Source organism: Aphelocoma coerulescens, chromosome 6, assembly GCF_041296385.1.
Source record: "Aphelocoma coerulescens isolate FSJ_1873_10779 chromosome 6, UR_Acoe_1.0, whole genome shotgun sequence".
NCBI lineage: Eukaryota > Metazoa > Chordata > Aves > Passeriformes > Corvidae > Aphelocoma > Aphelocoma coerulescens.
The window spans coordinates 9,872,416-9,896,834 of NC_091020.1; the positions used below are offsets into that span (position 1 = coordinate 9,872,416).

At 38.2% G+C, this 24,419-nt stretch overlaps 3 protein-coding genes across 10 annotated transcripts in view; 2 read left to right on the forward strand and 1 right to left on the reverse strand.

Annotated features, from left to right (window-relative positions):
- Nucleotides 1-11,670, forward strand: part of SHLD2 (shieldin complex subunit 2) — a 29,958-nt gene extending 18,288 nt beyond the window's left edge. For 5 of the 7 annotated variants that reach the window (XM_069019175.1, XM_069019174.1, XM_069019178.1 and 2 more), the window contains 8 exons: nt 1,215-3,699; nt 4,228-4,335; nt 5,107-5,301; nt 6,155-6,289; nt 7,653-7,859; nt 8,712-8,946; nt 10,526-10,641; nt 11,221-11,670. In XM_069019175.1, the coding sequence (XP_068875276.1) occupies nt 2,190-3,699; nt 4,228-4,335; nt 5,107-5,301; nt 6,155-6,289; nt 7,653-7,859; nt 8,712-8,946; nt 10,526-10,641; nt 11,221-11,393 (2,679 nt within the window). In that variant the 5' untranslated portion in view covers nt 1,215-2,189 and the 3' untranslated portion in view covers nt 11,394-11,670. The remainder of the gene's footprint in view (nt 1-1,214; nt 3,700-4,227; nt 4,336-5,106; nt 5,302-6,154; nt 6,290-7,652; nt 7,860-8,711; nt 8,947-10,525; nt 10,642-11,220) is intronic. The other 2 variants (XM_069019180.1, XM_069019179.1) reach the window with 2 other exon arrangements.
- A 2,243-nt stretch (nt 11,671-13,913) lies between these two features.
- Nucleotides 13,914-23,386, reverse strand: LOC138112311 (synaptotagmin-15-like). The gene is given in 9 exon segments (XM_069019184.1): nt 13,914-14,219; nt 15,317-15,496; nt 16,547-16,667; nt 17,181-17,351; nt 18,169-18,464; nt 19,005-19,147; nt 19,821-20,019; nt 23,147-23,299; nt 23,302-23,386. Coding segments are annotated over 9 exon segments (1,485 nt in total). The 3' UTR covers nt 13,914-14,082.
- Nucleotides 19,150-24,419, forward strand: part of GPRIN2 (G protein regulated inducer of neurite outgrowth 2) — a 34,607-nt gene continuing 29,337 nt past the window's right edge. The window contains exon 1 of one of the 2 annotated variants that reach the window (XM_069019183.1): nt 19,150-19,214. The gene's annotated coding sequence lies outside the window, so the exon portion shown is untranslated. Of the gene's footprint in view, nt 19,215-21,385; nt 21,619-24,419 lie in introns of those variants that run through there. The other variant, XM_069019181.1, reaches the window with a different exon arrangement.

Below are 24,419 nucleotides of genomic sequence, written 5' to 3' on the forward strand. Positions count from 1 at the left end.
CTTTCTGATTTACAGACCTAAATGATTTTAGGTACTGATGATTCCTAGTACAGGAAGGAGTTTGACATCTTTGACCCAAAAAGTCACTTGGAAGTTGCCAAAGCAGGTCGTTTGCTAGTGGACTTACTACATGAATCAGAAAGTTGGCAAACGTCACCATTCCTAAGCTAATTTAGGTTTTGAAAATAGAAACTGTATTTTAATTGCAAACATTCATTAAATAACACCAAGGTTCAATTCCTTTGGTGTGATCATAGTATCATAGAACAGCTTGGGTTGGAAAGGTTCTTAACAAAAATCATTAAGTTCCAAGCCCCCTGCCATGGACACGTTTCACTAGACCAGGTTGCTCAGGGCCCCATTTACCCTGGCTTTAAGAGTACTGGCACTGCAAAACACGAATCAGGAAAACAAATCCTAAATTTAGAGAAGTTACAGAACTGGAAAGTTAAGGAAAACTTCCTGAGTTTTTGTGTAACTTATAAATCTTTAAACATGACAGAAAACAAAAGAGAAGTGATACTTAAAATGAGGGGCTGATAAATTACTACATAACTGGACATTTAGCAAGTTCATTTAAACTAATAGTAACATTTTCTACTTGACATAGATCTGTTACTTAACTTTTTCCATCATGAATTAGGTAGCCTTTTAACCACAAAACTTATTAACATCGCTTCTTTAGGGGTTCAACCTCACTTTGCTTTGTCTTTGCCTTACCTGATCCACTACTTTAGTGTTGAACTGTAAATTCTGTCCTTCTGGTTATTTGTATATTATCATTCTTTATATAACTCAAAGCTTTCACAGGTTTGGGTATTGTCCTTTAAGAGTTATGTTCTTATAGGACTAAATTTAAATGTACAACTGTAGAAGTTTGGACACCCCAGTGTTTTAGGTAGTACTTGTTTTGTTATGAACATAAAAGTGAGCAATACCAGTCACTGGGTTTTGTAGCTTCTTTGTATATTGCCCAGTCTAATTTTAGTGGTTGTATATTGCTTTTCCAGTGACAACAATGATATAGCAGAGATCAGCATTCCAGGATGTTTATGGTTTTTCCATGTTACAACGAGCCTTATGAGTGTGCAGATTTACCGACCCCTAGTGGGGTTGTTAGGAAAATGGTTGCTAATTTAATTAGTGCTAAATGAAAATCTGCATCTTTTTCAAATGCTGTATTTGTTTTAATGGTCTTTTCCTTCTATTTACAGCCGGATTGTCTCAGTTTTTTTCTGGTGTTCTCTACATCTACGGAATTGCCTATTGCAGCAACTTCTATTAGCAAGAATACTCCCAAAACAAATAGCTATAATCAGCATTTTAATGAACAGTTATAGCTGTTTCTGCTTATTTTAAAATTATAATTATACAGCAGAAATTAAAAAAAAAATAAAATATCTTCTTTTTTGTGTGCTGTGTAAGTGGGCTAATTTTAATTAGCTAGAAAAGCTAGTAATTTCTGGAGTAGTTTGATACTCCATGAATGAATTAAAGCAAATCCTAAATTGCCTGCTCAAGCTTTACTGACCTCTTAGTGGTTATTAAATAATTACAATTTATCAGTAATAGCTTGAAACAGTCGTTTCATGCCAAAACAGCATGTAAAATATTGCATTCCTAGCAAACTTTAATTCTAAATAGCTCTAGTATTTTAATCATTTAGTTGAAACTGTAATTTTCTGGAGGATGAAATGATCTCTTAACCATGCTGTGAAGATTTCTTAAAGACATTTATTTCACATGAGTTAAAATCAAGCACTGAATAGTGAATTCACATTTGACTGTTTAATTAGCAATAATACATGAAGACAAATAGGTCAATAATAAAACTTAATTTTAACTTCACTATAATGTGTTTCCAAGTGTCAGAATCAGAAACTAGGTGTTGTTTTATTTTTATAAATTTATTTTCCTGTGCAAGTTTGACACAAAGAAATATTAAGTATTTCTAAGGTAACTTCCATACTTTAGATTTTGTATATCTATTTTTATAGGCTTTAGGTAGTCGAGTAGTGCTTTTACCAGGTAAACTATGAAATACTCCTATGAATTTTAGGTATTTTTTAAATTTTTAAGAAAAAGTAAAATCTTTTTTTTTTTTTCATTTGCTAATACTTATAATTGTGCTTATTTATTATTGTGTATAAACCACATTATTTAAAGTCAAACTTACACAGCAGTCAAAAATGTCAAAAAGACCACAAATTCATATTTTTGTGGGAGCACCCAGTATTCCAAGCCCACTGGAGATGTTAGAGCAAAGTAATTCAGCACCTACTGCTGAGAAATGGAGAGAACTCCAGTGTTTGTGTGATACACATGGGTTTGTTTCTGGAAAAGTCCAGGGTGCTGCTGCCCCCTCAGTGCTCCAGGCAGAAAGCTCCAGAGTCACAGGACTCCCTACAAGTGGGGGCAGCGCTCAGGCTCAGCAGGGCAGGTTCATGGCAAAAGAAGGTTTGACATCTCCTGCCCCTGTGGCAGTGACTTGTACCAACGCTCCTAAAAAGACAAGTTTAACTTGCTCTGGTTGTCAGATATGCAAAGATAGATACACATCTGCAGATGTAAATCAGGCTGCAGATCAACACCTGCCCCAGACCTGTGCAGAATCAGCTGGACAGGATAAACCATCACATGGCTGCTGTCCAGACCTCACTGAGAGAAAAGCCAGTCATTCAGAAGTTAACAGCTCTGACATTTCTGATTTGGTTGCCAGTACTAAGCAGGTCAGCATCCATCTGCAGTCTGTGGGATTTCAGTCAGGTCATAGAAGTGAACATCATGAACATCTAAGTCAATACCTGGATACGTTTTTCAAAAAAAGTCAAGAGTCCAAATCAAAAGAACTAAATCACTGTGCAGACTTTGTGGTGTCAGCAGACACTGAATTTCAGAGTGTAGTGACTTCGAGTCTGGTGGCTGTTTATGCACAGGATCAGAATGAGATGCAGGAAAGAATTGGAAAACTATCAGAAACAGAAGCAGGCAAAAAAGCTGAAGAAAGGCAGTATGATTGCTTCCAATGTGATTCTGGTGTTGGAACATGTACTACTAATGTGACTGAAAATGAATATAAGGAAGAGGATGCAAGTTCTCTTGAACTTTTCAGTTCTGAGGATGATGGGGAAAATGTTTGGATTGAAGCTACAAAACAAGAAGGAAGTGCTAAGGAACATACAGAAAAGTTTAAAGAACTTAATGTTCCTCCTAAGCAATTTGTAAATGAAATCCATATTGAGTCATTGAGCTCTGGAATACTGTGCTCTCAAGGAAACTGTTCTCACAAGAACTCTTCGAAAAGACCCCGCAAGTATGAAGATTCTTTTCATTTTTTTCACTCAGCATTTCAAAGACAGCTGAAACCCAAGAGAGCTAAACTGAATTCTTCTCCACCTGGTTCTGGGGTTAGAGTGGATCCAGAGAGGATGACAGAGTTCAAGAAACTCCAAAAGAAACTATCACTACTTAAGAACTGCTGCAGCAAAAATCAAAAGTACAGTATTTTGGTCACAGTTGTACATCCTTGTCATATCAAAGAAATACAGGTGAAGACTAAAACAAAATCTTCGTGTAAAGTTCCTGTAGCAACAATTGTTGTTGTTGACCAGTCAGAAGTTGAGAGAAAGGTGGTGCTGTGGCGTGCTGCTGCATTTTGGTCCCTCACTGTGTTTCCTGGGGATATTGTACTGCTTACAGGTGAGAGTTCTGTTATTTGCCTTTTTAAAATACAGATCTTTAAAATGCGTGTTTAAAGTAGAAGAATGTAACAAGTGATTTGGAGCTATGGCTAAACATTTGTACGTAGCTTTCTTATATCACTCACATCATTTGAGTTTTCAGTCATCCTGCCAGTGGAACATTGACTATCCCATGGAAGTTTGCCCTCAGACACAGCCATGGGGAGTCAGGGTGTCTGTAAGGTGTCAGTGTTTTAAAACAGTTGTTCTTGAAAGTTACAAGTCCTATTACAAACCAGACCTAAGCAGTGTCTGCTAGGAGGTTAGTGAATTTAAGAATTATGTCAACCTAATGAGAAAATTTTATTAACTCATTGTAAATGGCATTTAAAAAATAGATTTTAAAAAAACACTGTGTTTCCCAGTGATCTCTTTCAAACCCTGTGCCTTACACATCTGTATGTAAGATGGTTTTATAGTCAAGAAAAATATTATACACTTCAGTATTGTTGATGCATGAGTTGATAAGGTTGCTTTTTTCTTGCAGATGTAGTAATGTATGAGAATCTTTGGTGTGGAGAAGTCATGCTTCAGTCTACATTTACCAGTCAGTTACTAAATCTGGGGAACTGCTCAGCTCTCAATCCAGAAGAATGTAAGATTGTAATGCATAAGTTTCCATGAAAACTACAGTAAGACAACTTTTTCAAGTACTCCATTTTGTTGGCAATGCCTCACACATGGGATAAAATGGAAATGTGTGCAATTGAGAGGTACAAAACATGACAGAAGAGTATGACAGGAACACCTGTGCACAAGATGTGGACATGATGGCATCAGATAGCATGTGAAAACCATGGTAAAGTTTGGTGGTTACCACTGAACTCTAAAAATACTGAGTTCTTTGAGTTTAGTTTAAGACCAAGCAGTTATGTCAGGACATGGCCATGTGATGTCTGAGTTTTCATCAGGATTAATTTTTTTGCAAAATGGACTAAGTAGATCCTTTCAGGGAGAATAATTCACTGCAGGCCATGGAGGGTTGGAGACTGAGGGGAAAATACAGTGGAAGTATCACAGTGATTGCATTGTTCTTGCTGTCTTTGTGGTATCCACTATTGCCAGCTGTTTAAGGCAGATTCTGAGGTCAATGATCAAGAACAGCTTTCTTCTTACCAAGCTATGATACAAGATTTTTGGTGTATTTTAAAGTATTGCACTTAGCTTAACTTGATCTCCTTCCTGTTGATAATATCCTAAAGTACAGTTTAATTTCAGATCAGGTGTTATATATCTCAGGAATTTCTTACCTTAAAATTATTCTTAAACAGTTTTGATTTAGTCAGTGTAAATGTGTTCGAAGCCATAAGTTTTATACTTCTAAGTATAAAAAATAGTATGTGATTTTGCCTTTATTTCATGTAAGTTTATCCTATAGTGGATGGTGGTGTTCTCCATGGCTTGTTGGCATACATATCATCAGAATTTCCACACTTCAGAGACATTCCACAAAGACAAGTTCAGAGACTGGATGATGTTCAGTATGTGCAGCTAGATCAGCTCCAGCCAAATACTTTGGTGCACTCAATCCTGAAAATTATCAATATTTCTGTATTAATAGGTAAGTTCATGCACTGGACGTCAACTTCTGAAATAGGTGAAACTTAAATAGTAATTTTGCAAGGCAAAATGTTTCTCACTGCTTGACCTCAAGCTTTGCTCAAAAACTTGATCATACTGCACTCTCATCCTATATTAGTAAGCTACAAACTTCTACCCACATTGTCAATATCATGTTTATTAGTTTTAAATGCAGAATTTCGAAGATAGAAATCTTCATAATTTGCTCTAGTATGTAAATCTTGGAACTGTTAGATGTTTAATACAAGTGTTCTTGTTCAAAAATTATTTGTGAAAAATATTGTAGTTTTAGTGTGGAACTGAAACATGCAGTGTCCTGGATAAGAGTGGTGTAGAGATCTTAATTGTTTCAGTTTGTAGGGACTGTTACTAATACTTTTAGTGTGCCTTGTACATGACTATGGTTTCCTTCTATGTGAAAACTTCTAGAGAAATGTTTCTTTCAGTGTAATCTACAGAAGTTACAGGAACAACTTCCAATTATGGCAGTTACAGAGAGATTGAGTACAATTTCTTTCTACTCTATGAGTCAGGATGAATGGGAGCTGAAAGATGCTCAGATACCTCCTGTTTTAAAGGGAGTTGCCAAGTTGCTGAGTACTTGGATAAAAGTAAATTAATATACTTTATGCACTCCTTTAAACTAGATTCATGTTGCTGAAGAAATCAGATTATTTTCTGTCCTGAAGAAATTGTAGGTGTATTCTTGTTTGCTTTTAATTGTACCATAAAATGTGATAACCCTATGATTTCACCTTAATACTGAGGCACATGGGGTTTGTGTGCTTATATGCTTTTTACTGTAGAAGTAATGTGATTTCAATTCTTTTCAGAATCTGTGTACAGCTACAGAGGTGGCAACCAAAGAAAAATTATTCTAACAGTAGAACAGAACAGAGATCAACACTATAGGATGGTTCTGTGGGGAGCAGGGGCTGCCTGGTGCCCTCAGCTTCAGAGGAAAAAAGGTAAGGTCCTTGTATCTACTGGTAAGTGTAACAGGATTTTTGTGATGCTGTTAGTGCCTTTTAAGTGTTTAGCTGGTAACATTTATCCATTTAATCTTTAAATACTCCCCTTGGAGGACTAAAATATTTTATGCTAGTTCTAACATGTCTCCTCTGTTTAGAAGCAGTGCCATCAGCAGCAGAATTTGAATGCACTTTAGAAGACTGAGAAGGCATAAATATTTAAAAACTTGGATCTATATACAAGATGTACTCTTTTGCATAGTGCCTGGTTATGTAACTGTTAAAACCCATGAGTGTTAACTGTGTTACCAGTTTTGCTGAGTCTTCCTTATCATTGTCTGGTTTAGCATGAATTGCTGGGGTTTTTCTACTCCTTATTTTTATTTTCTGCTTTCCACCTTAATAGTGTCAGGCTTTATATCCTAATGGTCTTGAGATCAAGTCCAGCTGTAACTAACTAGAAGCATCTCTTGCAAGAATTACATAGCCTGTGTTTCAGCAGTGTTTACTACCAAATTTTGATTTATTCCTGGCCTCGTTCTTTGAAAATAAGTTAAACTAGGTTTATGTTAAATTGATAATTGTGGAGATAGAAGATCAGAAACAGGGACATATTAAAAAATGGAAGTTGATGAATAACATAAAGATGTTATTTTCTTTGTTTTTTTCTTTGAGACATTGCCAGCATTAGAGCTGACAACAAATTTCTGAGCTGGTTTCTTTTTCAAAAGGCTGAGTTGTCTTGGCAGCTGAATTTGGTAGAGGTGAAATTGAATTTCCATTATGGGACAACTCATGTAAAGTTTATAGGGAAAGGGAAGGAAAAACCTTTCATATCAGACTTGAATTGAAGTTACCAGAGCTGACCATATGAGCATGTGTTTGTCACTGTTATCCCCAGGGAGATGAGAAGAATCACGACATAAGGCAGGTCAGATGATATGGCCGAAGCAGAGCTAAGACCACGTTTAATGGGAAGCTCATCTTATATAGTGTGGTTTGCAGTAAAGAAATTACATGATTGGCCTATTCACCCACCACCTCTCAAGGTGATAGGTTGAGCCCTATAACGCCCATCTGTAAATATTATTTTTCCATGTACCCAAAACAATATGCAGTTCTCATAACAATTATGCAGCTGCCAAGAGTTTACTTTTCTCTAACTGCTTTCTCATGAGAGTCTGCGTGAGAATGAAAGCTTCTCACAGTTTTCCTGTGAAGCTGTGAGAAGCTCTCTACCAGCTTTTAGCACTCACAGGTGATCTCATGTTTTTCTCAATCATGGAAGTAACCTTGGCTTGCTGGAAATGAACCACAGTATAGAAAGTAAACTCTTCTGTTTGGTTTTTTTGTTCTTTAGATCACATATGGGACTTCAAATACCTTCTTGTCCAACATAGTTCTGTCTCAGGTGATTTGGAACTGCATACAACTCCCTGGTCATCCTGTGAGTGCTTGTTTGATGATGACAAAAGGGCAGTTGAATTTAAAGAAAAGTTTCAGAAAAGTCCAACATCCCTCATGGAGTTGACAAGGCTCTCAGCACACTTGGAGGAAAAATGCTCAGGTAAACGTTATCCATAGCTCTGTAATGTCTGTTGTGCCGTGCATAAGGAGGCAAAATAGATGCTCTGTTGATGAAGTAAGACAGTTGGTCTTTAAGGTAGCCCAGATCTGGGATTCTGAATTTATTCTGGAGGCTGCTGCTCCGTACTTGGCCAAACTGAATGTTCCATACTTGGCCATACAGTGAACTCAGTGGAGAGATAGGTGTGGGGTGTGGTGCCATGCAAAGACAGCTTTGGAGCACAGGGAGAAATGCTGACTTTTGTTGTCCACACCAACCAGTCTAGTAATGATGAGACTAATTACTGAAAGTTTGTCAGTCTTTCTCCAAAACTGGTACTCTCTAAAGCAAAATAGCTGCTGCTATTGAAAACTTCTTAAAAACAAACAAGACATTTTATGCAGTCATCCGCTCCCAGGTAAACCTCGAAGATTGCTATGGTTGGCATTAAATTCTAGGAAGTGATTAAAATTGTTGTTGCAGCATTTAATTTAAATATAAAAGTGAAAAGCTAAGTTGTTAAAGCTGTACTTTTCAGTGCCTCTGAAATAGTGGGAAGAAAATCACTTGGAAATTCTTTGCACAATTTTTATCTCTTATTCAGGCACCTTCTATAGTGGCATCTACTAAAATAGTACCTGAAAATGTAGTACTTTTATACATTTAAAAATAATATTTAGCCACAAGGATTTTTCACTGCATAAAATATCTCTAAAAGTTTGAACATGTGTTAACAAAGGGGAAAAAGTTGAAGAAGTTTTTGATAGCAATTTTGGTTTTGAATCACCTGTAGCCCTTGCTTTTGCTTTCAGTTTAAATAAAACTTAATTTGTATTTGAATTGTTTTTGTAGGAGTGATTCAAGTGAAAGCCCATATCTTAGAACTGAAGTTTACCATTTCCACTGGTCAGTATAAGCAACTCATCTTCTCTGCTGACACTTCACTGGAGTGTGTTTTGGCTTCTCTGCCTATGATCACATATTCAGGTTGTGCCAAATGTGGTCTGGAACTGCAGGCAGATGAGAACATGATCTACAAGCAATGTATTAGATGTTTGCCATACAACAAAGTCAAAACATTCTACAGGTAAATAAAGAAAAAACAAAATAATGTGTATTATTAGAGAGGTAAATTTTCTCCATTTTAACTTGCCCCATATCTAAAATTCTTCATTTAAGGTGTGGTTAACAATCCCTGTCTTTCTAACGAATTTTCAAGTTGTTGTTCATGAATTGCTGTATTATATTGTCATTATTTATGCATGATATTCTTAGTTTAAATCTAACTTTTTAATTTCTTTGAATACTATGTTATGAATGATGGTTACCCAATACTGTGTCAGATAAAGCTAAGATGGAGTAGAAGCTTGAGGACCAAAGGAAAACTCCTCGAGAATCTTGTTCCAGCCTAAATCTGAAATCATGTGAATACACGACCATATTTTTAAACTGATTAGTCAGTTTCAGCTGTTCAGAAATAATATTGACAAATGTTTTCAATAAACATTCTTGGAGAGCAGAGATAGTGAGTTATCACCAGATGGCACTGTGAGACACATATTCACACTTAGAGAAAATAAACTAAGTGGATCCAGTTGATGTAGGTACATCTTTATTAACTAATTGTTCAATTCTCACATTTATCTTGGGCTTTTGAAATGTAATTATCAGAGTGATTAGAAAGATATGTAGCTAGAGAATGTTAATTGAGACAACCATGGAAATAATAGAATTCTAGAATATGTAAATTTTCCATCTCAAATTTTTCTCAAATTCTATCTAAACTCTTTCATAGTGAGTTTAATGAATCATTGACTTAAATACTAGTGCCCTATTTATCTAACCAAGTAGTGACTTAGTATTTTCCTCTAAGCAAAACAGTCTTGCATCTTTATGTGCTCTTTGTTTTCCTGCGAGGCAGGATTAAGTGCGAAGAGTTTCTTTTCTTAACTGAAAAGGTTCCCCCAGTCTTTCATAAGATTATAACATCTCAGTGGGCATGAAAGACCTCAATTTGCTCCTGCACAAAACATGGTAGAAAAATGATAAGGATTTCCAATATTTGTATTCTCAGCATGTGAGCACATCTAGATGTAGAACTTATATGCCCAACTTTTTCAGGGAAAAGTATTTCATTTTTGCACTGAAATTTTCCTCTGATTAGTTCAGTAATAATGCATCACCTTTGGAGTATTTCCAAGGAGGGATTTTTATTTGTTCAGTGGTTTGTGGAAACATTTGGTATTTGTTATAGTACAAGAGATATACCTTGTTATTATGTGGCTATAAAGTGATTTGTTAAGATAGATAATATTGAGTGATGCTGATACAGATGGTACAATTCCAAGTGATGCACCTAAGCTTATCTCCCTACTTTGCATTCCCACCACCTCCCTGGTAGTGGGATCCCTGACCATCCTAACAATTAAACAATGAAAAGTTTCCTTCTAATGTCTAATCTGAGTCTCCTGTCTCAGTTTAAGGCCATTTCCTTATGTATTCCTCAAACTGATTCCAGTGCTATAGATTTGACAGATGAGTAATTTTTCTATTTCTTGGTATTATGTTGCAGAGTAAGATTAATCTATAGTGCTTTCAAAAATTTTGCTTCAATAGGAAACAAAACATAGCAGCTAACTTTCATGAAACTTTGTTTTCTCATCTAGACCTGCTTTGATGACAGTAGAAGATGAAGGATATGAAATTTATGTTCATGTGGTGTCTGAGCTAATGGAAAAAATCTTCCTCAATATTCCTGCAGACTGGCTGAAGAGATTAGTAGGTACTGTTTCATGAATTACTTGTCCTAGAAACAGGCAGCGAAGTTCACAATGGAAGCAAAATTTTTAATCATTGACAGTTTAAAAAAACCCTAAACAACCAACATCAAAGTGTATTTCAGTGGCTGTCTGACAAACTCAGAGTTTCAGAGGAGAGGTTGCAACAACAGGAGGTGAGATGGTGTGAATGCCTATTATATAACTAAATCGTTGTAGTTATATACCTAAATATTTGGTAACTAAATGGATTCCTTATGTGCAAAATAGAATCTCTTAGGAGCTTTTGGAACTGGCATGTTTTTGTGCTGTGAAGTACTGGGCTGTGTTTCAGATAAGCTTCACTTGATACGTCCTGTTTGACTTGAGAGGTGTTTTCTGTGATTCACAGGTGTTAACAGTTTCATGAGAAACAGGCTCAGCTCGTTGTTTTTTTATAAGTAATTAAAAATAAAAGCTAATTTTCTATTCAGATGTTGAAGTACACTTCCAGTAATTCAGTGGAGCTTGCGTGGAGGTAGAACTTGAATGTTAGGTGCTCTTGTAAAAATCAAGTGTAAATTGAATTGTTCTGTGTTTTGCAGTGCCCTCTTCAGATATAACCTACAGCACAATAGTAGCAGATCTGTGTCATTCGCTGCTGGCAGATACAGAAGCATCCTATTTGCTGGAAATCAGAAGCCACTTCGTGCTAGATGAGAACAGCTATCCTTTGCAAAAGGATTTCCATCTGCTAAATTTTCATCCTGATCTGTGAGCTCTGCACTAACTGAGTAACAAAGACCATAAGGACACACAGATGGGAAGAGGAAGAAAAATGACTTAGCTGAAGGAAGCAAATCTCTTAAAAAAATGATAATAAAGGATTTTGGTTTTAACTTACAAAAAAAGCAAAACCATCAAAAGGACTGGTATGGAATATCTGCTGATAGTGTATACTGCTGGAGTAATACTGATGAATTTTCATAAAGTATATTTTTATACATGTATTTTTATGTTAATAATTATGTTAATAAACTCCAACAATTTCTTCAGTATCTGTTTTCCTTTTTCTCCTCAGAAAAATTCACTACTATTGAGAGACTTAATTTTCCTCAGACCTGGCAGATTAGAGGAAGACAGACAGAATTCAGTAATACTTTAGTTACATGATTTTTGTTTGATTTATCCCATATGCTATCTGTAGGTTGGTCTTTTTGTTTTGCTGTTGTGGTTGCTTTCCTTCTTTTAACAGCAGAATTTTTGCCATTTACCCTCAGAAATTTTGCTGCTGTTCTTTTCTCCTGTAAAACAGAACTGTCTTGTAATCATTCCTCATCCTTCAGCTCAAGGCCCTTCAGCTCAAGGCAAGTCTCAAGCTCAAGTCATCAAGATCAGATGGATGTTATATAAAAGGTGATAGGTAAAAACATTTGCTCCATTATGTGACAGTTAAAACACTGTATTAGAACTCCTTATTTGATGATGTTTCTCACTTTGAAATAGCTCTTGTTCAGGAAGAGTCAAAAAGGGCCTTTGTCATATGCTTCACTTGGGTGACCATGAGTACAAGTACGTTGGTAAGTGCACTAGAATGCTTCTTCACGAGTTAGCTGAAATTATTGAACACACAAGGTGGAAATATTGTTACTTGAATGTATAAGAAGAAAAGAGGACCATACTGTACATAAGTCAGACAGGTGACTTCCCACTTCAGAGGTATTTGTTAACAGACACTGTACATTACATGCATCTTCCTGCCCAACCTCATAAACCAACTGTCTGAAACACTTCTAACAGCTTACTTTTAAGATCTTTATTGTATGATATAACTAATAAAGAACAAAATTTATTTGGTAAAATTATTTTATTCTAGTAATATGTAAGCTGTATGATAACTGTGTAGTTTTTCTTCACAGAGCAAACATGATAACTCTGCTTATCACATCGGTTTGCAGTAGTTTTGTGGTACTGAAATTTGAATACAGCTCTTTGGAGTTTAGGGTGCTGGTATTACTCCTTTAGCAAAGATTTAATGAGGGTTGAATACTTTGTAAAATTCAGTTTAATGTAATGAGTTTAGGTTCATCTTGTATCCAGTGGTGCAATTAGCAAGACAGACTGAGGGCACCATGTAACATATCAGATGGTGGATCAGGGAAGTCTGTTATCTCACAATTCCTGTGGTATCATTCATAACATTTCCTTTAGGTAATAACAATATTGTCAAAATGGAAAGTGGTTTCATCTCCCCAGAGAAGCCTAATATTTTTAAGATATTGAGTTAATTAATACTGTGTCCTGTTTGAAAGGAAGTTGTTTTGATTTCAGCTGTAGAGGTTATGGTCCTCTTGAAACGTCGTTGTGCAGAATGTTTCGCTGCAGTAGTCTGTGTGTCTGGTTTATGACTGTACAGTGTGAAGGGTACAGTGTGAAGGGTACAGAGCTCAGGTCCCCAGTGAACAATCAAGAAGAGAAGAATGTCCTATTTTGTTTTGATTAAGAATAACTGCTCTGAACTATTTTATAGAGCAGTAATTTACTTAATGAAGAAGATTCTACTACTAAAGCAGACACATGCCCAGGGGGCTTAAGCTAATCGGATTTTCAGTGTAAGAATGGTCATACTAGGTCATACCCAAGGCTCTTGTAATCAATGCTCTGTCTCCAGCAGAGATGTGGTTAGAGAGAAATATATAAGGACAGAACCTCCTCTTACTGTCTCAGAGTATTCCAGTACTCCAGTACTGGAATAGCCTCCAGTCACTTGTGACTCCATGACTTCTCTGCTTGTTCCTTAGTGTCAACACAAAGTGCTGTTGTTGGGGTCAGCTGAAAACATTGAACTGAGTTACTGCAGGAAATACACCATGCTGAGGGATGTGAACAGCTGCTTCTAGGTATGTGACCAGTAAACAGTTCCTTCACCCTTCCTGTTCAAAAGAGGCTTTAAATATAATGCTGCTATTTTAACTAAGTTCTACATGTGTCAGTCAGAATCTTTTGGGCTTTGTCTGTTTTGGCATGCTCACTGGGCTTCTCTCAGCTTTGATGAAGCTGTTGTGGTGATGTGGTGCAGTGGACAGATAGGCCTGCTGTCATCACTGGCAATTCTTTGGTCATTTTGGGCTCTATCTACATGACACATGATCATTTGTGCCCAGAACTCATGAGTAGGAAGCGGAATTTACTAGTCAAAATAACTAATACTGTGAGAGCATGGTTGGCTTCCTGTTTTGTTTACTGTGCTGTGTGTTAATTTAATTGAACATATATTTTGAATAGAGGAAAGAGAGTGTTCCAGCCTACCAGGGACCAAATCTTTTATTTGTGTTTGGTCTAGGAAATAATTTATTTTATCCTTTTCTACTTAGGGTACAAACTCTTAACAAATATTTTTGTACCCTTTAGGTGAGAAAGATAGTAAGAGCTTTTCCATGTTAAGGTTGGTGGTTTCTCAGTGCTGTTCATGTGCTGTGGCAGAGAGCATGCCATCGTTTAACCAGCTCCTTGGGCTTGCTGATCATCTCATTCCAGTGTTCCAGTTCTTTGCCACGGGTGTACATGAAAGGCCCAACTACTACTCGTCCCAGCAGAAGCGTTTCTGGGAAAAAAGCAAGCAGTTAGTGATGAACACCTGTGATGCTTCTCTGAAATCCATGCCTAAATTAGAATATCAACCTATATTTCTCCAAGTAATGTCTGTTCTGAAAGTTATTTTTAAACCAAAATATTCATCAAGGAAATACTCTGGATTTCAGGTTCTGTAGCTTCTACCTGCTAAGGTTCAGCATTGAAAGGTACTGCAGTAAGTGGGTTTTTAGTCAATGCAGGCCTGTCCTTTTGCCTGCAGTTAAACAAAAATATGTTCAAGGCACAAATATCTGTATGTGCCCTGCCCCTTTACCTCAGGTTTACTGTGGAAGTGTGCCCTAATTTTGGGTTGCATCAGCAACCTCAGTAGGATTCATATGATGCTGTGACTTGGGAAAAAATGACTGCAGTTACTGAGACAGCTGGGAGCTGTAATGTGGATTGCCACTGACCCCCCTCTGCCAAGGAGCAGATTGTTTCTTCATGTCTGGACTTTTCAGCTATGAATGGGGAAAATTACTGAGATCATATTTGTACTGCAGGGAAGATGTTTTTCTTCTGACCACTGTAAATATTGAATTCTGATTTGCTTCTCTAAGCAGAATTCCTTAATGGATTCTCTAACAATTAGTAAGAGGCCTCAAGCATGAGGTTTTCTGCCAGGAAATGGGGATGTTTGCTAATCTCTCTTTCTTCTTTGTCACTGCTTGAACTGCTGAGAGAATTAAAATTGCTATTACTCTTTGAAATTTGCTTAGAAAGAATGAGTGGCCACAAAATTTTGGAGGTTGTGTTCATATAAGCTTGTCTTAATAGGATACTGGAATGAAACAAAAGCACAGCACCTTATCCTGACATTGATTAGTTTACAGGGATTTTTATTCACGTCTTCCGTGAAATTTATCTTTAGCCTCTAAAAGAGAGACATATGCTTAACTCAGGTAAGTTGTTCTGCTTTTAAAGAGACAGCTTTTGTAATACCCCAGCACTCTTATATGTTTTATGATTTTATGATTCCTGAAAAGGAATTAGTTCCTCTCAGGTTTAAACATATCTCAGATATGCAAGAGATTTGACACCTTGACTGTAATAATTTATATAACTTACTTTCTCCTTTGTTACTCTGGAGCACAGATAGACTCAGGCTTGCTGTATCCAGCTCTGTCTGATCTGCCTTGAAACTGAAGGTTTCATTGTACACAGGATTGGGAGTTCCCAGAAGAGCTGCTGTCTTTTTACTTTTGATGAATCTATTATGGTTCATTAGTGAGACTTTGACATACACACCTTGGAGAAAAAGAAATTCAAGAAGAAAAGACATCTTTAAGAGGCAGTTGGGAGACAGCTTAAGGAATTTCTTCCTTTCAGGAGTCAGTATCAAGTATAAAATCAGATTGTGAGAGATCCATGGAACACACATGCCAGCATAACATGAAGCAGGGAGTACACAAAGTACTGAGGGTGCAGTTTTGCAATGCACTTTCCAATTTAAGTGCTGTTAAAATAAGCACCCATATTCTTACCCTGCATCCTTGATCTTACATTTCTGTGCTTTCCCTTCATCTGATGGAGGCTTTTTTGAAGGCTTAATTTATTCCATCAAAAAGACTTCATAGTTGATGAGTGTATAGAGAGGACTAAACCTCTTTTCTTTTTAAATGGTAGGTGTATTTTGCATTTATATTGTTTAGCTTCAAAGCCCTGCAAGAAATCACTACAGACTGAAATACAAGTTGATTCTTCCATCTGTTTTTGCTTTGAGTGTTTAGATTTTAAACAGCATTTTGAGGTAAGCTCTGAGTCCAAGGACACATGAGTATGATATAGCAGAAAAAGCCCTCTGCACTAAGGGAGAAAATTGTGACTCCATGCCATGGTCCTTTGAACAATAGCCAGGCTGTCCTAAAATAGGATTTTTTTTCCCCAACTCAGTTCTTCCCAGGACAGCTGTTCAGCATAAGTGGTTGTCCTGCAGCTGTTACCTCTGGGAATTGGACTTGAGGCAACTGTTAATGTCAATGTCCCCTAAAATGCTGCCTTCTCTGGACTGGAGTGCAGCAAAAGGATGTTGCTCACTGTACTAAAACAGGAGATAAAAGTTGCCACTGATTGCCATGGGGAAAACCATTTATTATGAAACAAACCCCAAACATAGCAGAACTAAGCTATCAAAATCTAATTGCTCCAGGGCAAAATATGGCTTGTTTCCACTCAAATCACCAGGATGTTAATATGTTCCTGTCAGAGTCTCACAGCACAAGCCTGGGTGGACAGATGAGGAAGGAGCAAATAAAACAGGAATTGTAGAGCTGATAGCAGGGAGGAAATCCCACTTACCAACAGCAGGGCTTTCCTCCTGGAGCTTTAATCCCCTTGCCCTCAGAACCACCACAGTGAGACGGCCCAGGTAGTCATTGTAGCTCAGGGAGAACTGGATATCACCGTACTCTGAGGGAGGCTTTGGAAGCAGAACACCACATGTCAGATATATCTGAGAAACTCTCTTGTCACATGGACAAATGGGGAGAAAAATCCTTTTTCATATCAATGGTTTCTGTCACACTAAGGCATGTGGGTGAATTGTAATGGCTTTATTTATGCTGTTGTAACATTTGATGGAACTAATTAATCAGCCTTCCTAAACCTCAGAATTACTCTTTCCCAGGTGCTATCTATTTTCTTGCCTCTTCAGCCTTTTTCTGCTCTTAGTAATTCAAAAGAGAAGCAAATAACAAAACTTCTTATGTAATTACCTCCTAATTCATGTGACTTTTTCCAAGCAGCTGGGTAATCCCTTTACAACAGCTATGGATCTGCAGGTTGGTAAGATGGGAATTTCGGTTCCAAATGTTTATAAAGTACTTTTGCATTTGAAGTACTTGGTAGAACATACTTGTACTTCAGCTATATCCTTCCAATACTTGTAAGATGACAGAAGTTCCACAGTGCCAAGCAGCCTGGTGTCACATACCTCCAAGTTTTCTTTCTCCAGATCTCTCCATATGACTAGTTTGTTGTCCTCAGTTAATGCTTCATTTTTTAGTGGGAATATAACTTGGCCTAGGAGATGATGCTTCTTCTGTTTATCAACATGATAAACCAAAAACTTAAGTGTCCTTTGTAGCAACATTTTACTGGAAACCTGTACAGGAAAAGGAAGAATATAATAATAATTATAAAACATCTGACACTTTTCTGCTCTAGCATGACTTCAAAGGAAATATTTTTCAAAGTGTTTTAAGTGTAGGTGGAGATTTCCTTTAATTATTTGAAGTCTACTTTTTAAATTTGCCTTAAGTTTTAGCTATGCAGAAGTCAAGATCGAAGCTAAAATACTATGAGTTCATTTGAAAGCTGCGAAGTTCATTGGTGGTTTTTCAGCTCACATGGATCTAGTGCTATGTGATGTGTTCACTTTCAGACACAAACGTTTAGAATCTGTAAACATTTTTTCAGTTGTCTGAAATACAACCTTTTTTTTGGTTTTAAAGCTTTTGTCTTGTGATGTGTGCTAAAAGCCTCTTAGCATGGGAAGCCAAGCTTTACAGTACTATACAAATAGCAGCCCAGACATACCTCCCAAGTTCTGCTGTCTAGCCTGCTTGCACAGCAAAGATAGTGAAAGCTGTGAAAGCATTAGATCAATATTGGCTCCATCCGCACTTCAAGAACTGCTGGGCAGAACTGTTCAGCTGTAGTTCAAACTGGAGCTTTCATTATTCCCAGGGCAAGTTTTGGAATCCTTGACTTTGGTTCAAACCAGAGTAGGATGAGTTCTGGAGCCATACATTTCTGTAACCCAGGATCTCCAGAAGCCCCGGAAAAAAATCCTGTCTCTGATGGAAACAACTTCTATCTTGGTAGAAGCACTGTGAACACTAATTTTCTACAAACATGTACTGTAGTTTGACAAGTTAATATTTGCAAACAAAAATCTGCCTCATCAAAAGGGAAAGTACCTGGAAAACAAAGTTTTCATCAAACTGCGGGTTAAGAGTTTTACGTTTTGTTTTGGACTGCAGGTAGCTTCTTTCATCAGGTAGCAGGTAGATTTTCACAAATGGACTACAGGAATCAGCAGGAGGCTGCAGCTTCCTGACTTTGATCAAGGAGACGAGGAGCCTTTCTGACTCTTGCTCGTATTCTATGGAGAACCAGAGGCGGCCAATGTTTCCATCAGGAAAATCTGTTTCACTTTTGTCTTCAGGAAGCTTGTACAGGTCTGGGTTAACGGTCCCGACAACATAAGCTCCAGCTTCAAGAAAAGACAAAACAAGCACCCTCAGATTAGTCTCAAGAAGCATTGCAGGCATTTTTATAACCACTCCTGTATTAGGGCAAATCAGATTAATCTCTTTATTAACAATCAATTTTTTGTAAGAATTTCATGTTTTATTTCTTTTTCCCTCAACTTTGGGGGAGTAATTGTAGGCTGCATCACTTTTCTTTCTCTCATTTCTGTGATTGTACCTTGTTAGTTCTAGCTATTTGTTGTTGCAGTCTGCAACTGGTGATTCTGCTGTTTCTGGGGTCAGCAGACACTTCCTGGCCTTTACAAAACATGGGAGTAGAGATTGCTTTGTCTGCCAAATGTGCAAGGTACCACAGCACTGGGACCAAAATGATTACATTCTTGTCCAATTCTTATATATAAAAAACAAAAATGCAGAGAGCATTTAGGGCTTGTGCTGTGGAATGCTATGTCTGGTGTGCCCCCAAGAAATATGTTCATAATAATAAAGCCACCCTTTAAAGGAATACCCTTAAAAATAGTCCCATTTTTGCAATGCCATACCCAAAGAATGAAATGATGACCGTGGCCCAGGCTGAGGGGTCATGTAGGGGTCACTGTCTTCCTGAACCTGTTCTTCATTTTTCAGGTGGATCCAATCTCGCCCATGCAGTGTTGGTGGAATGATAAATGGAACACTTCTGGATCTGCTCAAGACAACAGCACCTATTGACTCTTCTGGTTTAAATGTGGAAACAAAACTTGGTAACAGTAGTAAGTTTACTGTTCTTATGTCACAATGTAAAAATTCTACAGACATGCAAAGGTAAAAATGTTAAATATCCATTGTTTTGCAATTGATTTTATTTGTTTAATGCATAAAAATCCAGTGAGGTACATTAGGTCTTAATTCTTCTGACAGATTCTTCTCTTTCCCCCTTTCCTTCCCTTTAGAATTTATCCTTCAGAGGAAATGAAGGATTAACTGCAGCTGCTTGTTTTAGAGCCCAGACCCCCTGCAATGATTAATTCTCTAAGAGAGTCTCCTTCCTGAACTGAAGTCCTATTGTTTTTGTTATTAGACTAGAAATTACTCTGGAACATAGTCTGGGTTTGTCTAAATAACAGGTAAAGCTATCCATGCACCAATCACACTTGAATATATTCTCTCTTTTAAATAAATCAGAATTAATCATCACTTTCATAGTTAGATTCTCAGTTTCCTAAAGGAACAAAACAGAACATGACTAATGTTTTCATAAAATGTAGGGATCTTTATTTCTGTACATGCATATATTTAGATCACCCCCTCATTTGGGATTTGACAAGTTGAAATAAATTACATAGTGTATGCTTTAAAAACAAAATGAAAATAAGTACCTTGTGCTTTTTAGTTGAATTTCAGAATTTGCCTGACCCCGAAAAATGGCATCTGCATTTGTTGTTTTGACAGGATTGATGAGCTTTTTGTAAGAAAAGAGGCGGCAAAATTTTTTCCAGAGCAGATATGCAGTTATTCCAAGGAGAACAAATAAAAGGATCCCTCCTATTACACCTCCAGCCACAGCAACTGCTTGTTCTGTTCAAACATAAAAGCACATAAAACATCATAGGAAAATCAAAGTTAAGTATACATTGGGTGTAGACAGGAATATTAAAGCTAACAAATGCATTCCAACATGATTTTTAAAAGAAGCATTCAGCTCATGTGCACATCTTTGTTTTGTTATAGCATGGTGCAACACCTAAGGACGTATGACAATGGCAGTAACAGGTTACAGTGTTCAGATGCACTGGCAGTTATTGCAGTGTAAGAGACTGCAGACATGACAAAACCCCAAACCCCAAAGAACTGTTCAGGCTCTTTTTTTTGCATTAGCATTTACCGTAGCATGGCAAAAGTGCTAGAGCTTGCATAACAGAATAAAAAGAGAACCCAGGAGCACCTAATATGAAAGGTACCATTATTTTGGTTTGGTTTGCTCTTCCAGCTATTCATCTATGTTGAATTGAGTCTAGACCCTGGCACAAGGAACAAAGTAAAGCTATGGGTTGTTTTCTTTCTGAGGATGCATGTGTTTCCTGATCTGTGAAGTCAAAGTATCCATTAAACACAGTTTTCTGGATTGTGAGTACTTAACGTACAACAAAATCTTGTATAATTACTGTGAACAAGCCAAAATCCAAATAAAACTGAATAAATGTGTTTAATATGAATATGAGAAATTCTGTTGTGAGAATTTCTCATTAGACCAAGGGTAGACAATTGATAAGGGGCTCAGTTCATTGCTTTCACATGTTTGCTGAGAATGCTGGAGTGCAAGGCTGCAAAGATTATTTTGCTCTGTACCTTATACCCAGCCTGCCTTGTCCTACCACTAAGCTAGTACTGGTGCATTGAGTTGTGACTACCAGAATATCCTCTGTCTGAAAATGAGCCTAAACTCCAGAATTATCTTCCTCTCTGTAGCCATGGGCGGCAGCTCAGGATCAGCTGAGTACTGGGTGTTGACAGTCCTCAAGGTCTCCCCTGAAACTGAAGTAGCTAAGTGACCTGGCATTTTCTCACAACTGGTATTGACTTTTTTCCTCTTCTCTGCTTTTAGATAGAGTTAACTGTGATTATGCTTTATTCCTTTTTCTTTTTATCTGTCTGTGCTTAGTAGGTACCTTGCAGTTAGCCATCTCTATGCAATGATACAAGTAAATAAAGACAATACAAGCACAAAATGATCAGTCAACACTAGTGATAGTTTTGAATAATTCAAAACTAATTTCATGTGATTTAATTTATTGATTAGAGCTATAAAGAGTGTGGGAGGTGAGTTGCAAATACATGTATTGCCAATCTTTTTCAGTGTTGCACTATTACAGTGCCGTGAAATGTCCTTCAGCTACAGAACACTTAAGTAATTACCTTGTGCTGTAAAATTAACCTGGCCATAGTGCCTCAAAGGCCTTAATCTGATCCTGACTCATTTTCCTGCTTTAGGTAGAGTCAGCGGAGCCAAGCTGGTTTTGCGGCTCCCCTCCAGGTGTGTTGCCTTAGCCCTCTGCTGGAATTGGCTGGCTGCTTCCCTGAGTCACATAATCACTGCTGTCGCCCGGCACCAGCACGGAGCAGCCAGCCTGCTCACGGCTGTACCACAGCAACAGCACTCTGCTGTCCTTGCAACTGGTAGGTGAACTGAGTAGGTTCCAGCATTTAACCAGACTATTAGTACAATCCTTATTCCGAGGAACAGGAAACAAGCACCTGTTTGGTATGGGTTAGTATCAATACGGAGACAAGTTTGATTGTGCCATGTGGGTAAATTGGTTTTCCTTGATAAGAATGCATGGTATGAGGAAATGCATATGAGCATGGGAATTTTTTGTGTTTGTTCCTTTTAATTTTGTAGGGCATGCTCAAATACATCTTCAGTCAGACTGACATTTTATTGCATCTCAGAAGCATTAAAAATGCTTTAGTTTAATGCTCATAGTAGAAATTAATGGTTTCCTTCATGTAGGTGCACTATAAACAGCACAAACATCTATACAGCTGGTAGTTTTACTGTCTGACATAAGTATCTGAAAGGTTATTTCGAGCAAGCTCAACAGGTCTTTGTTTAACTTGTCCTCTTCATTCACAAGTCTTTGGTGTCCTGTATTCCCCAATAGCCAGTTTGTCACCATTTAGCGTTAAGGACAGTAAAATGAGGTGTGAATTGATTTTGGAGTAAGAGAATGAGTTTCCAGTCTCTTTGTTAATGAGCTTGTATGTACTGAATTTGTTCACTGCAGAATGATGTTAAGTATTTATGACACACCCCATAGCCATTGACTCAAGTTCTGGGGTTTTTAGAACTTTACATCGTTGTAGATATGAGGTAAAGTTTTACTCATTTCAGTAAAGTTACCTGTAATTTAATGAGAGTAAGGGGAATTTGGCTCACCTTTAGATCATCTTATCTGATAAGATCAGGAACAGAACCAGTGGCTTAGGGCACGATGTAGCACTAGTCACAAAATAGACCACTGAGGTAAGTTGAATCCATTGTGTGCAGGGAGAAAATATGTATCTTTATAAATAACTACCTGTGGTCATGAGGAATTGATGTATTGTATCCTGCCGTGGTACAGGATCACGGCAGCAGGAGATGAAGTTGGATCACTTCATCTCCCCCCATCTGAGCTGGGGGACTGTCTCCTGTTGATAGGCACCAGGTTTATCCTAGCACAGAAGAGGTGTTGACAGGCATCCTCTGTCTCCTCTGGGATTGCATCCCTTTTTGCTTACTGTCTGATTAATATGCTTTAAATAAGCTTTACTTAAATTTTGCAGTAAGCCTTTTGGAGTTACGAGCAGCCCGTTCTCCCCCAAGAGTTTTAATCCCTATATAAAGCCACAGTCTAAGCACATGTACAGTGTAAACTAAATAATCGGGGGGAGGGAGGCGGCTAGACTCCTCATCTGCTGGGCCTGTCTCCAGAGCCGAGCTCTCCTCTGCCGGGCGCTGCCTGCCAGCCCCTGCAGTTCCCGGCCGGCTCCGGAGGGAGCCCGGGCAGGTGCCCAGGGGCAGGTTTGAGCTGATGCTTTGCGGAGCCTTCCCCAGCGCCAGCGGGGCGGCTGCAGGTGTCCGGCCGGGGGCTGCGGGACGAGCCGGGCACCCCTTCCCTCCCTCCCTCCCTCCCTCCCTCCCTGCGCGCCCCCCGGCACTTACCGGGCATGGGTGCCGCTGCTCCTGGGGCCCAGGGCGAGTGCTCGCCGCCGCCGCCGCGGTGTCCGAGCTCGGCAGCCCCTCCCCGGCCCGCCCCCGCCGCCCCGCGGGTCGCACGAGGCTGCGAACCGGAGTTCAGAGAGGGGCATCTCTGGCCCTGTCGGGGGAAAAGCAAAGGGACCCGTTCGGGAAAGATTCCGCGAGCCCCGGGCCCCCCGAGCCCGGCCGGCGAGGGACAGACATTGCCGAACTTCTGCGGAGGGACGGCTGGAATCGGGCGGGGAGGTGGCCATTGTGCTGCATAAATCTTCTGACAGCCCTAAAAAAACACCTGTGCGACACTGACTGTGTGAGAGAACTCCAAAAACTACAGTTATGCTCAAAAAAAGACTTCAGTATTAGTACCTTTATTCTGAATATTTGTGTGGGCAAGAAAGTAGCATACATTTCTTTTATACCTTTAACAAAATATGTCAGCACAAAGGATCACATATATCCTTAGACAATTGCAATTATAGCCTTTCCTATTTGTATTTATGAACGTAATGATCTTTAATCTCTGAAGTGTGTAATAAATACAACCAAACAGATCTTACTCATGCATAGTCCAGAAATGAAGTATTTGCCATCACTTCTTGCCCGCTAATGCTTCTTCCACAGCCAGTATGACAAGAACCTATACCTTAAATTTAACAGCTGTTTGTATTAAATGTTCTCTTCACAACTGTTGCGTGTGTAGTGCTTAGTGTTGTTTACTTTAAAGGCCAAAGATGTGCATAGGAATTAAAACCAGTAGGACCCTAATGAAATATCCTCTGTTTCTGTGGAATCTTAGAATTATTTTCATTGCATTTAAAATGTTCTGCTGTAAATGTACCATGGTTACACTTTTTCTATTAATTTTTGAGTCCTCTGGAAGAAGAAGTATTTAGATAATTTTTACTCTAAAAAGAAAAAGCTCCATATAGTTTAGTTTAATGCTTGTAAGATAGTTAATTATTAAATAAATGTTCCACAGTCAGGGCTTTTGCTACTCTTATTTCTCCACTTCAGTGCAAACACTGAAGTAGAGGGTTTTTGCTAAGCAGTTTTGCACTTGTCAGGATAATGTCTATAAGCAAGTCTGAGGCAAACAAAAGTTTTGAGTTGCGTGGCAAGACAACATCCATCTGCTTTTTCTTGCAGTGTTCTCACTTGAGCTCACTTCTATGGCTGTGTGAGGAATGCTGCAGTTGCTTTAAATGTCTGATTGCTTTCCAGAACACTGTTGAACAGT